The sequence below is a fragment of the Gossypium raimondii genome, chromosome 11, assembly GCF_025698545.1.
Source record: "Gossypium raimondii isolate GPD5lz chromosome 11, ASM2569854v1, whole genome shotgun sequence".
Lineage (NCBI taxonomy): Eukaryota > Viridiplantae > Streptophyta > Magnoliopsida > Malvales > Malvaceae > Gossypium > Gossypium raimondii.
In genome coordinates, this window is record NC_068575.1 from 13,832,756 (window position 1) to 13,846,574 (window position 13,819).

General features: G+C 35.9%; 2 protein-coding genes across 2 annotated transcripts; one reads left to right on the forward strand and one right to left on the reverse strand.

Moving 5' to 3' along the window:
• Positions 1-4,532: 4,532 nt before the first annotated feature.
• LOC105804565 (germin-like protein subfamily 1 member 14) lies at positions 4,533-10,431 on the reverse strand. Its single transcript, XM_052623583.1, is given in 7 exon segments — positions 4,533-4,684; positions 4,687-4,713; positions 4,716-4,819; positions 4,821-4,866; positions 4,869-4,996; positions 4,998-5,130; positions 10,311-10,431. Coding segments are annotated over 7 exon segments (711 nt in total).
• A 1,066-nt stretch (positions 10,432-11,497) lies between these two features.
• Positions 11,498-12,526, forward strand: LOC105804560 (germin-like protein subfamily 1 member 14). Its single transcript, XM_012637231.2, has 2 exons — positions 11,498-11,701; positions 11,811-12,526. Exons 1-2 carry the CDS (start codon positions 11,578-11,580, stop codon positions 12,362-12,364), a joined length of 678 nt encoding a protein of 225 aa, XP_012492685.1. The 5' UTR covers positions 11,498-11,577; the 3' UTR covers positions 12,365-12,526.
• Positions 12,527-13,819: the final 1,293 nt, after the last annotated feature.

The window sequence follows — 13,819 nt, forward strand, 5'->3', positions numbered from 1 at the left end:
ATCACGTACCAAAACCAAAATTTGTTAGCCATACCAATGGCTAACCATACATTCATTTCACATTAACATTTACTTTACTAGCTTGTACATGCCATTGATTTCCAAAATAAAGTTTCTTTATATACCGAGATCTTGAGGTTGATAGTGTGATACGTTTCTGACCGAATCCGACCTCCGAGCTCTTAACACTACAGAAAAAGGGAAAAGGAAACAGGGTAAGCACTTTGTGCTTAGTAATCTCATGTAACAAGAATTATACTTACCTAATATTTTCAATACAATGCAATAAACATTCATACATCCATTCAATGCATTATTCCCTTAACATACACAAACTCGACATTCAAGTTAGTTCAATAATTTTCATGTATCAATAATATATATATATATACCATGATTGATGAGCTCATCAATACCATGATTTCTATTCCCTAGTTATTTTTCCATATTTATCTCGTTGAATTTCTTGAAATTTTGATGGATTTTCAGGGGTACACTTTAGTGTATAGATCCAGGTCTGTCAATTCATATTCATGTGCGCATATTTCCATTTCAGAGAGCACACTGCCGCGAACCTCATCCTTACAGAGGGATTACTAGTCCAGGCTAAATCCCCTGTAATATAAAATCATAGAGTATAGTCGGGATTATCAGTCCAGGCTAAATCCCCTGCAATGACAATTACTCTAATGAGCTTGGATCTAAATTACCAGTCCAAGCTAAATTTAGACCCTAATTCAGATTACCTGTTCGGGCTAAATCCATTTTCCACATATTCTTCGGGAGGGCTATATTAGGATAGGATCACCCGTCTGGGCTAGATCATATTCATAGCAACTTTCAATTTCATTCATAAAATCAAAAAGTAATGAATTTAGTAATACGACCTAGTTGTAAAAGTCTTAAAAACACATAAATTACAAGAAAAAGGCAAGGATTAACTCACTTGGTGCAAAAATTATGAAAACCCAGCTTGAATAAACCCTTAGGACGTTTTTGGCCGATGAGAATGCAGAAAATATGAAGAGAATTCTAGATATTCCAATTTGGTCCCATTTTTATGTTAGTAAAATTTGTTATTTTCCCATTTTACCCTTATTTCACCAATTCTCCTGATTTTTCTCAGCTTATACTGCCCAAAATATCTCCTTTTGGGCTTATTTTCAATTTATGTCTCTCCTCATTTAACAATTGAGCTATTTAATCCTTCTAGTAACTTTTACACATTTTTCAATTTAGTCCTTTTCACTTAATTGACTACCCAAACATTAAAATTTTCTAACAAAATTTTAATACCATATTACTAACATTTCATAAATATTTCTAAAAATATTTTTGACTCAGTTTTACGAGATCGAGGTCTCGATACCTTGTTTTTACCCAATTTCTTTAATAATTTCTTTTTCTAACTAACCACTAAATCGGTAAAATTTTTCTATCGATATTTTCCTACGATTTTCCTATCATATCAATATTCATGCAAAAATATTAAAATAAATTTCTCTTTAAATTGGATTTGTGGTTACGAAATCACTATTCCGATAACCTTGAATTTAGGACATTACAATATAGGGATCGCACCAAACATCAAATTTGTTTTTAACCACAAAACTACCTTGGACACATAAGCTTGAGTCATCCTAAAAAGTCCACTCATTAATGACACCCCCTCTTTAACTGCCTTTAGCCAGTAGTAAGCCATTTTTTTAGTTGGAAATGTTGAAACCAGTGAATTTGATTTACTTGGAAACTTATTTTTGTGAAATCAGCCTTTGATTTTTTCCTTGGTTTTATGTGAGATAGTACATTAGTTTCTTAATTTTGTTTCCCACTTCAGCATCTAAATAGTTCCAATTAGAATAAAATAGTTGTTCATTCTTCAAATTCTTCAAGGTATCAATTCCAAAACATATATCATTAATCCAATTTTTTTCCAATGACTAGATATGGCATGACCAAAGGGAAAAACAATGGAGTTATCAGTTGATATCTCACCCAAACATGAAACGATGTCCTAAGGGAATCATGATGGATTTGAAAGTTTTCATACTCCTATCATAGGTTACAAGCTCAATGGAAACAGTTATATTCCCCAGTCCCAATCAGTTAAAATGTTCATTTGTGGTCGAGGAAAAATATTTTTAGCTGAATAATATTTCTTGACATGCTTTTGTGCCCCTTGTTTATTGAATAAAATGTTATTAGCCCTTCAAAGAAAAAAATTAAAGTAAAATTTTGTCAGTAATACCAGATAAACAATCTGGACTTGCGGGATGTGATCTAAAATGGTTTGCTCAATAACTTTCAACATATCATTCACTAGACGTATGTTTTTCAAAGCACAAGATCCTAGGACACAGATAAACCACCTTCACGCCTGGATAATTTTAACCTCCATCTTGTCTAACCTTCATCCATCTCGGCAATTCCTCATGTATTGAATATGATATTATACATCTTGAATGTGCAGGAAAGTGGTTATATATATATATACATATATATAAGAAATAACTTAGAGAGACATAACAAACCAATTTTTATATTATTCAACTCATTCATGTGTTTTTCTTTCTTCTAAGTTTAAATGTCTAACCATTTTATTGTGAAAGCTCTTCTTTGTTGATGATAAATAGAATGGAAATAGGCTAGTTGGAACCATAAAAACTTCAATTCTATTTAAATATCGAAAAAAATTAATAGAAAGTATTAGTCAATGTTTAATTTAATAAATATAATTAATTAAGCAATTTCAATTTAATAGGAATTTTGATTTTAATGGTAATAAAACAAAATAAATTTTTATTTTAATAAAAATAAAAAATTTAAATTTTATCATAAACTAACTTTTTTAAGTCATAAAATCCAACTCATTCTATCAATTTAAATACGAAATAATGTCCATATTTAATTTAATAAAATAATCAATTAATGAATTTTATTTTAATAAGGATATTAATATTAATAACAATATATTTTATTTTAATTAAAAGCAATTGAACAACTATTTGTTTTTAATTTAAGAATAAAGATTTCATTCACTATCTCTAATACGTACATTTATGCATAATTTGAGGGAGAGGAAAAAGTAAGAGAAATTGCAAAGGGTTTATATAATTTTGAACGGTGTATAAATGATTATTGAATTTTTTTGTAAACAGTAGTTGTAGTTGAGAAACTAATGAAATAATATTATGTTAGATCCCAATCAATTTTCAAAGGAGAAAAAAAAACAACAAAAAATTAGTACAATAATCAATCGTAGTGATTGTTAGTACAAATCTCGGGTGAAGAAAATCTCGAACACGTGAACGGAACTCGAATAGAAAAAGAAGAAATAGGACAAGGCTCCAAGGTGTGTATCAAGTCACTATTTTAAGGTTATATTCGCCCCCACCTATCTTTGGTGTGCAAATGAGTTCCAAGCAAATTAACCTCGAGGATACAATGAAGCCAATGACTATTTGCGTTTTGCACTGACGAGAATAGTCCACTACACACTGAGCAATATTTAACAAGAAACTCAATTTCTACAAAGGATTTTTGCAGTTTTACTTTATAAAATGAAGGAAAAGGAAAGAATATTAGAATTTGTTGGTGTGGTTTTCAAATGAAATCTCATTCCTATTTATAGGAATTTTCATGTCTCTTTATAAAGACATCTTTCAATAGGTGTCTTTCTGAACAATAACGTCTTTAAAATAAACATATAATTATTTATTTAATATTATAACTATTCAAATAATATTATTTAAATAGTTATAATTCTTTTAGAAAATCAAATAATATAACTTTTGATTAATTACACCCATTCATTTATAGTTATTGGAACACTATAAATATTTGAAAATGTTGCGTTGATTCATTCATTTCCCTAAACAAAGGTCCGAAATCTAAACTTAGAACTAAAATAAATTGTAATTGCAAGACTCCATATCGTATGATGAAAATAATATTACGAGAGGTTACAATAAGTCTTGGAACACTTATAGTTATTGGAACACAATAAATATTTGAAAACGTTCTAGTGATTCATTCATTTCCCAAAACAAAGGTCTGAAATCCAAACTTCAAACTAAAAATAAATTGTAATTGCAAGACTTCATATCGTATGATGAAAATAATATTACGAGAGGTTACAATAAGTATTGGAACACTTATAGTTATTGGAACACTATAAATATTTGAAAACGTTCTAGTGATTCATTCATTTCCCAAAACAAAGGTTCGAAATCCAAACTTCAAACTAAAAATAAATTATAATTGCAAGACTCCATATCGTATGACAAAAATAATATTACGAGAGGTTACAATAAGTATTGGAACACTTATAGTTATTGGAACACTATAAATATTTGAAAATGTTCCATAATTCATTTATTTCCTAAACGAACGTCCAAATCCAAACTTCAAATTAAAAATAAATTGTACTCCATACCGTATGACTAAAATAATATTCTTGAGAGGTTTCAAAGGTACATGAGAAACCTCTTTATTATTTTTTTCTTTCAACTAAATTCAACGTGAAATACAAGTTAAACATCATCCAAACAATTAGCTACTAAGGTTCGTGGGTTTAGAAGTATCCCTAGTTGTTGTCCCACCGTAACCGGATGAAGTTGTTTAACGATATTTTGATCCAATTGGAAGGCCTTAGCAAGAACATCGGGATTGATGGTCGGGTCGAGCCAAACACCGCATTTGCAATGGTGATCACCCACGGTTTTGGCTCTTGAGAGCAAAGAAAGGCAACCGCATTCGTACTCCTATGTTGAACTGGAAGTGAATCATACCTTCGGGAAAACGAATACATCTCCGGGTATAGGACTTTGGTGAAGAGATGGTTATCCGTGTTCGATGTGACAAAGTGACGGAAAGTGTGCCCTCCACAACGACTAGAATTTCGGTGGCACGAGGGTGAGTGTGAGGAGGGTTTAGGCCACCGTAAGGTGCATAGTCAAATCGAACAAGAGATATGCCAAGAGTGTTAAGTCCGGTATTTGTTGAACATTGGTGGAGTGACCATTGATCCTACTTGGTTTGATGTATTTCCGGAATGTTGAGGCCAGCAGAAGAAGTCTTCTGCGGTTGCAAGCTTGGGGTCCTTGCGAAACTTGCCATTAACGAAAACGCATAAATGGAAAGAAAAGAGTTTACTACTTGGACACTTGTCCAATACTTGTACTTGCTATATTTCTCCACTTTTAAGAGTCGAAACGAATATATTGCAAAGATGAAATTTCAAAGAATTAAAGAACACACCTGTTGAATTTAGTTCCCATGCAAGACATGCAAAGGTGGCCATGCAAGGAGAAGTGGCAGCAAGCAGTCTAGCTATGAAGTGCAGAAACTGGAGCTTGAAGTTGCCTAACTACTTGTTATGTTTTGATTGTATTTTTAATTATTATTTTGTAATCTAGTTCATGTTGAACTAAGTTGGTAAACCTTATGATGTTTTTGTTGATTGATTGACTGAAAAATCAGCAAAGAAACTTAAGCAAGTCGATTAACAATTTCAATGTAAATTTAGTGGTGTTAGGTATGTCATTAGGTAAAGACTTGTTCATTTTGTTATTGTTATCTATTATATGTAATGGCATTATGCCTTCTTGATTTGTTAACGAAAATATCAGCTCTTTTCATTCAAAATACTCTCTCTCAATTTCTTTTGTTTTCCATTCGCATGTGTTTCGTTTTGCTTCGAGTTTGTTTCTTCAAGAAGGCTCGAGGCTTGCTATACAAGCAAGATTGAAAACAGTCTGCTGTTGTCTCTTTGCACCAATAATTGGTATCTAGAGCTTCATTCTTAGTGGACCTGTTTTATCAAACTAAGAAAGCTGAATGTCTTCCTCAAGTTTTTCACCAGCAATTACCAGGTCTTCAATAGAAGGCTTCCACATATGGTGGTCAAGATGAAGACTTACCTCTGTGCCTTTGATCGTGGGAAGTTGTCAACACAGATGCTGAGCCAGCACCACTGAGGGCTAATCCCACAGTAGCTCAGATTAGGCAACATGCTGATGAGAGGACCAAAAGGCACAAAGCCATGTCCTGCATTCAGAATTGTGTGTCAGATGTCATCTTCACCAGAATTATGGCCTGTAAGACTCCAAAACAGGCATGGGATAAGCTTAAGGAGGAGTTTCAAGGCACTGAGAGAACAAGGAAACAGCAGCTATTGAATTTGAGAAGGGATTTCGAGAACTTGAAGATGAAGGAAGAAGAAACAGTGAAGCAGTATGCAGATAGAATCATGGCAGTGGTTAACAGTATAAGGCTCCTTGATGAGCACTTTGATGAGGCAAGGATAGTAGAGAAAGTCCTCTCCACTTTGCCTGAGATATATGAGGCCAAGATATCCTCTCTTGAGGACTCAAGAGACCTTGCTACCATCTCTTTGACTGAGCTAATCAACACTTTCTCTGCTCAGGAACAAAGGAGAGCTAGCAGAGCTGAAGACCACCAGGAAGGTGCATTCAATGCCAAGGCCAGAGAAGCCTCGAGCATCAATGCTCCAAGAGGTAAAAAGCCTTAGAAAAGCAGGCCTAAGCCTGATACTGCAAGGAGCAATGACCAGCCCTGCAAACATTGCAAGAGGCCAGGTCATCCAGAAAACAGATGCTGGTTCAGGCCAGATGCAGTATGCCAACACTGCAAGAAGAAAGGCCATGTTGAAAGGGTTTGCAAAAATAGAACCAAGTCAAGGCAGAGTCAATTTCAACAACCAAAGGTTGAAGCTCGAGTAGCTGAGGACAGTAGTGATCAAGAAGAGCAGGTCTTTGCTGTTTCTTGCTTAGCTGCTGAGAAGAAATGCTCAAAAGGCTGGTTATTGGACAGTGGTTGCACTAACCACATGTCACCAGATGCCTCCTTGTTTAAAACCTTGGATAGAAGTTGTAAAACCAAGGTCAAGGTTGGAAATGGTCAGTTCATAAGGGCTGAAGGAAGAGGAGAGGTGCTGATATGTACCCCCACAGGCAGCAAGATCATCCCAAATGTGCTGTTAGTGCCAGAAATCGACAGAAACCTTCTCAGCATAGTTCAATTGCTCGAGAAAGGCTATTCTGTTGTGTTCAAGAACAAAAAGTGCCACATTGCTGATCCAAGTGGATCAAGCCTTATGACAGTCACAATGACTGACAAATGCTTTGAGGTACACTGGCCAAATGACTCAAAGTCTGCATATATAGCCTCTGTTGATGATTCCAAGCTTTGGCATCAAAGGCTTGGGCATGCCAACTTCAGATCATTGGCTCGAATGGCCAAAGAGGGCTTGGCAGAGAACTTTACTAGCTCAGTGGAGCATGATGATGTGTGTGAAGTTTGCCAGATGGGGAAACAGGCAAGACTGCCATTTCCTACAAATTCAGCTTGGAGAGCTACTGAAAAACTGCAGCTGGTGCACTCTGATGTATGTGGCCCAATGAGGACTGAATCACTCAGCAAAAATAGGTATTTCATCCTCTTCATTGATGATTTTACAAGGTTTTGCTGGATTTTCTGCTTAAAACACAAGTCTGAGGTAGCTCAAGTGTTTGTGAAGTTTAAAACTGCTGTTGAGACAGAAACAGGTTACAAGCTGAAATCGATAAGGTCAGACAATGGCACTGAGTACATTTCAGCTCAGTTTCAAGCCATTTTCAATGATGCTGGTATCAAACACCAGCTTACAAATGTCTACACACCTCAGCAGAATGTGGTATCAGAAAGAAAGAACAGAAGCTTGATGGATATGGCCAGGTGCCTGCTGTTTGAGAAGAAACTGCCCAAGACCATGTGGGCTGAGGCAGTAAACACTGCTGTCTACCATCAAAATAGGCTTCCTACCAAAGCTCTTGCATCCAAAACACCTTTCGAGGCTTGGTCCGGTTTCAAGCCTTCCTTGGCACATCTGAAGGTGTTTGGTTGCCTATGTTATGCATAAATACCAGCAGCAAAGAGAGACAAGCTCTCTGAAAGGGCTCAACCAGGTGTTCTAGTAGGCTATAGCTCAGTTAAGAAGGGCTACAGGGTGCTGGATCCTTTGACAAACATAGTTCAAGTGAGCAAAGATGTCATCTTCGATGAGAAGGCTTGCTGGAATTGGGAAAAGAATGAACCAGAAGCTGCTTCAGAAGACCTGATGCCTAATCAAGCTGAACTTGAGCAGCTAGGACCTGAAATGGATGTTGATGATGTCCCTGTGAGAGGCACAAGGCCCCTAGATGATATTTATGAAAGGGCACAGGTTGCAATAGCAGAACCTAGCAGTTTTGAAGAGGCTGAGGCAGATGAAGGCTGGAAACTAGCTATGGTCGATGACATCAACATGATTGAGAAGAACCAGACATGGGAGCTAGTTGATAAACCTACTGGAAAGAAGACCATTGGAGTAAAATGGGTCTATCGAGCAAAACAGAATGCAGATGGCAGTCTGAACAAGCTAAAGCCAGGCTTGTTGTCAAAGGTTTTAGCCAAAGGTATGGTTTGGACTACCTGGAGACATTTGCACCAGTAGCCAGGCTTGACACAGTTAGAATGATAGTTGCCTTGGCTGCTCAACATCAGTGGACCATTCATCAGCTTGATGTTAAGTCTGCATTTCTCAATGGTTTCCTGGAAGAAGAGATCTACATCGAACAGCCTCAAGGATTTGTGGTCACTGGCAAAGAACACAAGGTGTACAGACTGAAAAAGGCTTTGTATGGCCTGAAACAGGCTCCTCGAGCCTGGTATGCTCGAATTGATTCTTACTTGCTCAGTTTGGAATTTGAGAGAAGTCTCAGTGAACCAACACTGTATGTGAAGAAGAACCAAGCTGAAACTCAGCTTATCCTGTCACTCTATGTTGATGATTTATTGGTGACTGGAGGAGATAGAAGAATGCTAGAAGATTTCAAAAGAAAAATGATGGAAATGTTTGAAATGTCTGATTTAGGCAGAATGAACTACTTCCTTGGAATGGAAGTGAAGCAAATAGCAAAGGGAATCTTTCTTAGTCAGATTTCTTTTACTATGAAGATCCTGGATAAGTTCTCTATGAAGAACTGCAAGCCAACAAGCACACCAATGGCTGTTGGAGTGAAGCTTTCGAGGCAAGGGAGTGGTGAACCAATTTGCGAGACTATGTACAAAAGTCTCATTGGTAGTCTGTTGTATTTGACTGCAACAAGACCCGATATCATGTTTGCTATTAGTGTGCTATCCAGATACATGAATTGCTGCAATGATCAGCACTTTCAAGCAGCTAAAAGAGTGCTTAGATACATCAAAGGCACCATTGATCATGGTGTATTGTTCAAAAGGGCTGAAAACATGAAGCTGATAGGCTATGTTGATAGTGACTGGGCTGGATCTTGTGATGACATGAGGAGCACATCTGGATATGCCTTTAGTCTTGGCTCAGGCATGTTTTGCTGGAGTTCTAAAAAGCAAAGTCTGGTAGCACGATCAACAATGCAGGTTTGAATATGTTGTTCTTGATCTCATTGTAAATCAAGCCATATGGCTTAGAAAAATCCTAGCTGATTTAAACCTAAATCAAGGAAAGGCAACAGAGATTTACTGTGACAACAAATCTGCTATTGCAATTGCAAAGAATCCTATCTTTCATGGTAGAACAAAGCACTTCAACATCAAGCTACATGTCATAAGGTAGATGGAGCAAGCTCATGAAATCGAGCTGGTTCATTGCAATTCAGAAGAGCAAATTGCTGATATCTTTACAAAGGCACTCAATGTGTCTAAATTTGTTAAATTAAGAAGGCAGTTAGGTGTCACTAGCATGGAAACTAAGGAGGAGTGTTGAATTTAGTTCCCAAGCAAGACATGCAAAGGTGGCCATGCAAGGAGAAGTGGCAGCAAGCAGTCTAGCTATGAAGTGCAGAAACTGGAGCTTGAAGTTGCCCAACTACTTGTTATGTTTTGATTGTATTTTTAATTATTATTTTGTAATCTAGTTCATGTTGAACTAAGTTGGTAAACCTTATGATGTTTTTGTTGATTGATTGACTGAAAAATCAGCAAAGAAACTTAAGCAAGCTGATTAACAATTTCCAATGTAAATTTAGTGGTGTTAGGTATGTCATTAGGTAAAGACTTGTTCATTTTGTTATTGTTATCTATTATATGTAATGGCATTATGCCTTCTTGATTTGTTAACGAAAAATATCAGCTCTTTTCATTCAAAATACTCTCTCTCAATTTCTTTTGTTTTCCATTCGCATGTGTTTCTGTTCTTGCTTCTGAGTTTGTTTCTTCAGCAAGGCTCGAGGCTTGCTATACAAGCAAGATTGAAAACAGTCTGCTGTTGTCTCTTTGCACCAACAATCCACCGTCTTTAGTATCATTAATTGCTACACAGAAATCCTGAAGAGGGCTGGGATTTGAAGCTGAGACAAGTTTGGAAGCCAAAGCCAAGAGGACAAATGCTACAAGGAATTGAACACCTTTCATTGTTGTAAGCAACAGTCCTGAACCTGATCAAATTGAGCTTCTAAGATTTGTTGCTTTATGAGGGGTGAGAAATCTGGTTTCAAAGCATGTCCATTTATAGATAGTAGTCACTGAACAGGTCCATCGTCATTTTATTTCTTTAACAATTCCATTTTAAAAAGGAAAATAAAAAAAGAGGTTTGCCAAGTCTGAAGTGATTACTGGTTCTTAAAGAAATCTGAAGGAATCATTCTTCAACTACTCTACACCCTCATCCTCATCGAACTGGTCGTTTTACATACCCAATATCGTCTTAACTACGCTACTGACTTTGAATGTGTATATATATATGTACACAATTGATAAGCCTCTAGCAGTATTTCAAAGTTGCAGTGCTCCTATATATCCATAGAATGGTGAAAACTATATGCAGGTTACATTTAATGCAACCGGGCTTTTATGAAGATGTCCATGCACGTGTATATTCAGAGAGATATAAAACCACAAGTTTTGAATCATTCCTAGGCGCTTTTCTTGCAAATACTTCTTACTTAATCAAGCTATTTTATTTGAATTAATTAATAGATGTTGAAGCTGGTTAATAGGCCGGCCTGGAAAAACAGTTTCTCTAATTTTTTTTAAAAAAATAAAATAGAATTGAGATCACTAATTGCAAAAGGAGATGATAATGAGGGAAAAAGATCATGTCAAAGGTTTCAATAGTTAATCTCCCTCAACCCACAATGGCAGTCTCTTTCACACTTTAACCAAGCCCAGCTGCTGGCACTTTATGTTTAAACACTGCCAAATGGCAAAATGTTTCCAACTAGGATTATTGTTAACATTATTTTCATTGTATCTTGCATGAACAGGGTTGCCTGCCCGCAGCCTTAGCAACCTTGGGTATCTCCTAAGGTCAACGTTCGAATGGATCAAGTTGTATTAAGTACTACAAAAGACATAATTTAATTACAGATTTGACTACTTCCATGACAAAGATACTGATGTAAGCATTGGAAGTGGGAAGAGACAAGGGTAGTAGTTGAAGAACAATTCATCAGAAATGGAAAAACATAGACTAGCTCAAAGACTGTAATGTATAAATAGTCATGTTCTGCAGCAGAGTTCCTCATCCTCTCCAAAGCAATCAAAATTCCATTTATCACAATGAAAACTGCCCATTTCATCCTAGTATTTTGTCTCTTGGCTCTGGCTTCCCCATTTGCCTATGCATCTGATCCCAGTCCTCTCCAAGATTTCTGCGTAGCCATCAATGACCCCAAGGATGCTGGTAAGTTTTGTTTTTATCTCTTCTTCTTAAACTTGACCTTCAAATAAAACATTCTACAATCTCTTCATGGCATGGTACATGAAAATAACATTCTTCTTCTCATCTCCAGTGTTTGTTAATGGGAAGTTCTGCAAGGACCCAAAGCTTGCTAAAGCACAAGACTTTTACTATTCAGGGCTCAACATCCCCAGAAACACATCAAATCCAGTGGGATCGACTGTTACTCCAGTTAATGTTGCTCAAATACCAGGGCTTAACACTCTTGGCATCTCATTGGTTCGAATTGATTACGCACCAAATGGTGGTCTAAACCCCCCTCATACTCACCCTCGTGCCACCGAAATCCTAGTCGTTGTGGAGGGCACACTCTACGTTGGCTTCGTGACATCCAACACCGATAATCGTCTCATTACCAAGGTCTTATACCCTGGAGATGTATTTGTTTTCCCAATTGGTCTCATTCACTTTCAATTCAATGTGGGGAAAACCAATGCCGTTGCCTTCGCTGCTTTGAGTAGCCAGAATCCTGGGGTTATTACCGTAGCCAATGCAGTGTTTGGATCAAATCCACCCATCAATCCCGATGTTCTCGTCAAGGCTTTCCAATTGGACAAGAATGTGGTGAAAAATCTTCAGTCAAAATTCTGGTGGGCTAACAATTAGGGCGCCCAAATATAATTCAATTTGAATCTTTGCAATAATCTTTGACCTGTTTCCTTTTCTACAATAATATATATATATTTTTTTTTGGAAAGAATAAATATAAAAAGTATTTGGTTATGTTGCTGTAAGCTTCTTTGTTAAGTAATGAAATTTATTGTTTTAGTTATTGCTATTTTTACTTATTTTTTGGTTTGATTTAATAATTTGTTTTCATTTTCATTTTTTTATGGTAGTACTGTAGATTCAATGCATTTTAAATATAAAAATTAAAATTTAATGTTATCTAAATTGGACTGGACCGACTGGTCGGAGTGGGAACCGGTTGGGTATTAGGCCGACAAGACGTAAAAAATCAGTTGACTTAAAATTGGTATGGATTGCTTGAACTGAGCTAAAAAATCGTTGGAACCGATTTCTAGTTGGTCTAACCAATTGATTTCCAGAACAACCAATTCGACTGGTTCAAAGCAAATAAATTATTGAAAAATAAAAATAAATTATAAAAAATGATTTTTTAGCCCGGTTTAACCAGTCCATACTAGCTCGCAGGTCAACTAGTTTTTTACCTCTCATCGGATCGATACCCTAACTAGTTCTTGACCCAATCGATCCGGTCCAGTTTAAATAACATTAAATTTTAGAATTTCTTATGTTTTTAAAATAGTTTTGAAAACATCTTTTTAATCTTTTATTTTTAAATAGTTTTATTTTTTAAATTTTTTAAATTTTTTTAAACTTATATATACTTTTTATTTTTTATTTTTTTATGTTTTAAAATAGTTTCCATAATGATTTGACTTGTTCTTTTCTTGTGTTTTAAGCTATATTTATTATGTACACGTATGCCACTTAAGAGGCAAAATTGTTGAGCACTTTAGCGACAACCATTCCTTAGCTGATTCAACTATAGGAACATAAGCAAGTATCAGCATTAATTGGTGCAAGAAGTTTCTATTTGGAATGCAAGGTTAGGTCAATCCTGCATGAAGTTCGACTATAGCAACATAAGCAAGTAATGTTTTCTTTTCCTTTAAATATACAATTTTTTCGTTGAAAGATAATTTTCTTAATCATCATATACTACTCCACAAGTCAAACAATGCAGTTCGACACACCTTAAAAAAGCAACATTAAATTGCATAAACCAGATTATAATAGATTACACGAACAATAAAAGAAACACTCCATCACTACTAGAAACTAGAAAACATGACACCCCTAAAGCATGTTGCTTTTTGCCAAAGAGTGAGCTATCTCATTAGCCACTCATAACACCATAGAGAAAGCCACTTCTCCAATCTTATTCAGTGAATGGCACATTTAACGCTCACAATTTCAGCATCTTTAAAATCTTGAATTCCTATCAGCCCCACAATCATAATGCAATACACCCCCACAACCTGAAGTCCCTAGTTTCCCAAAAGTGGAATCGTCAACATTAAACTTCTAAGCTCC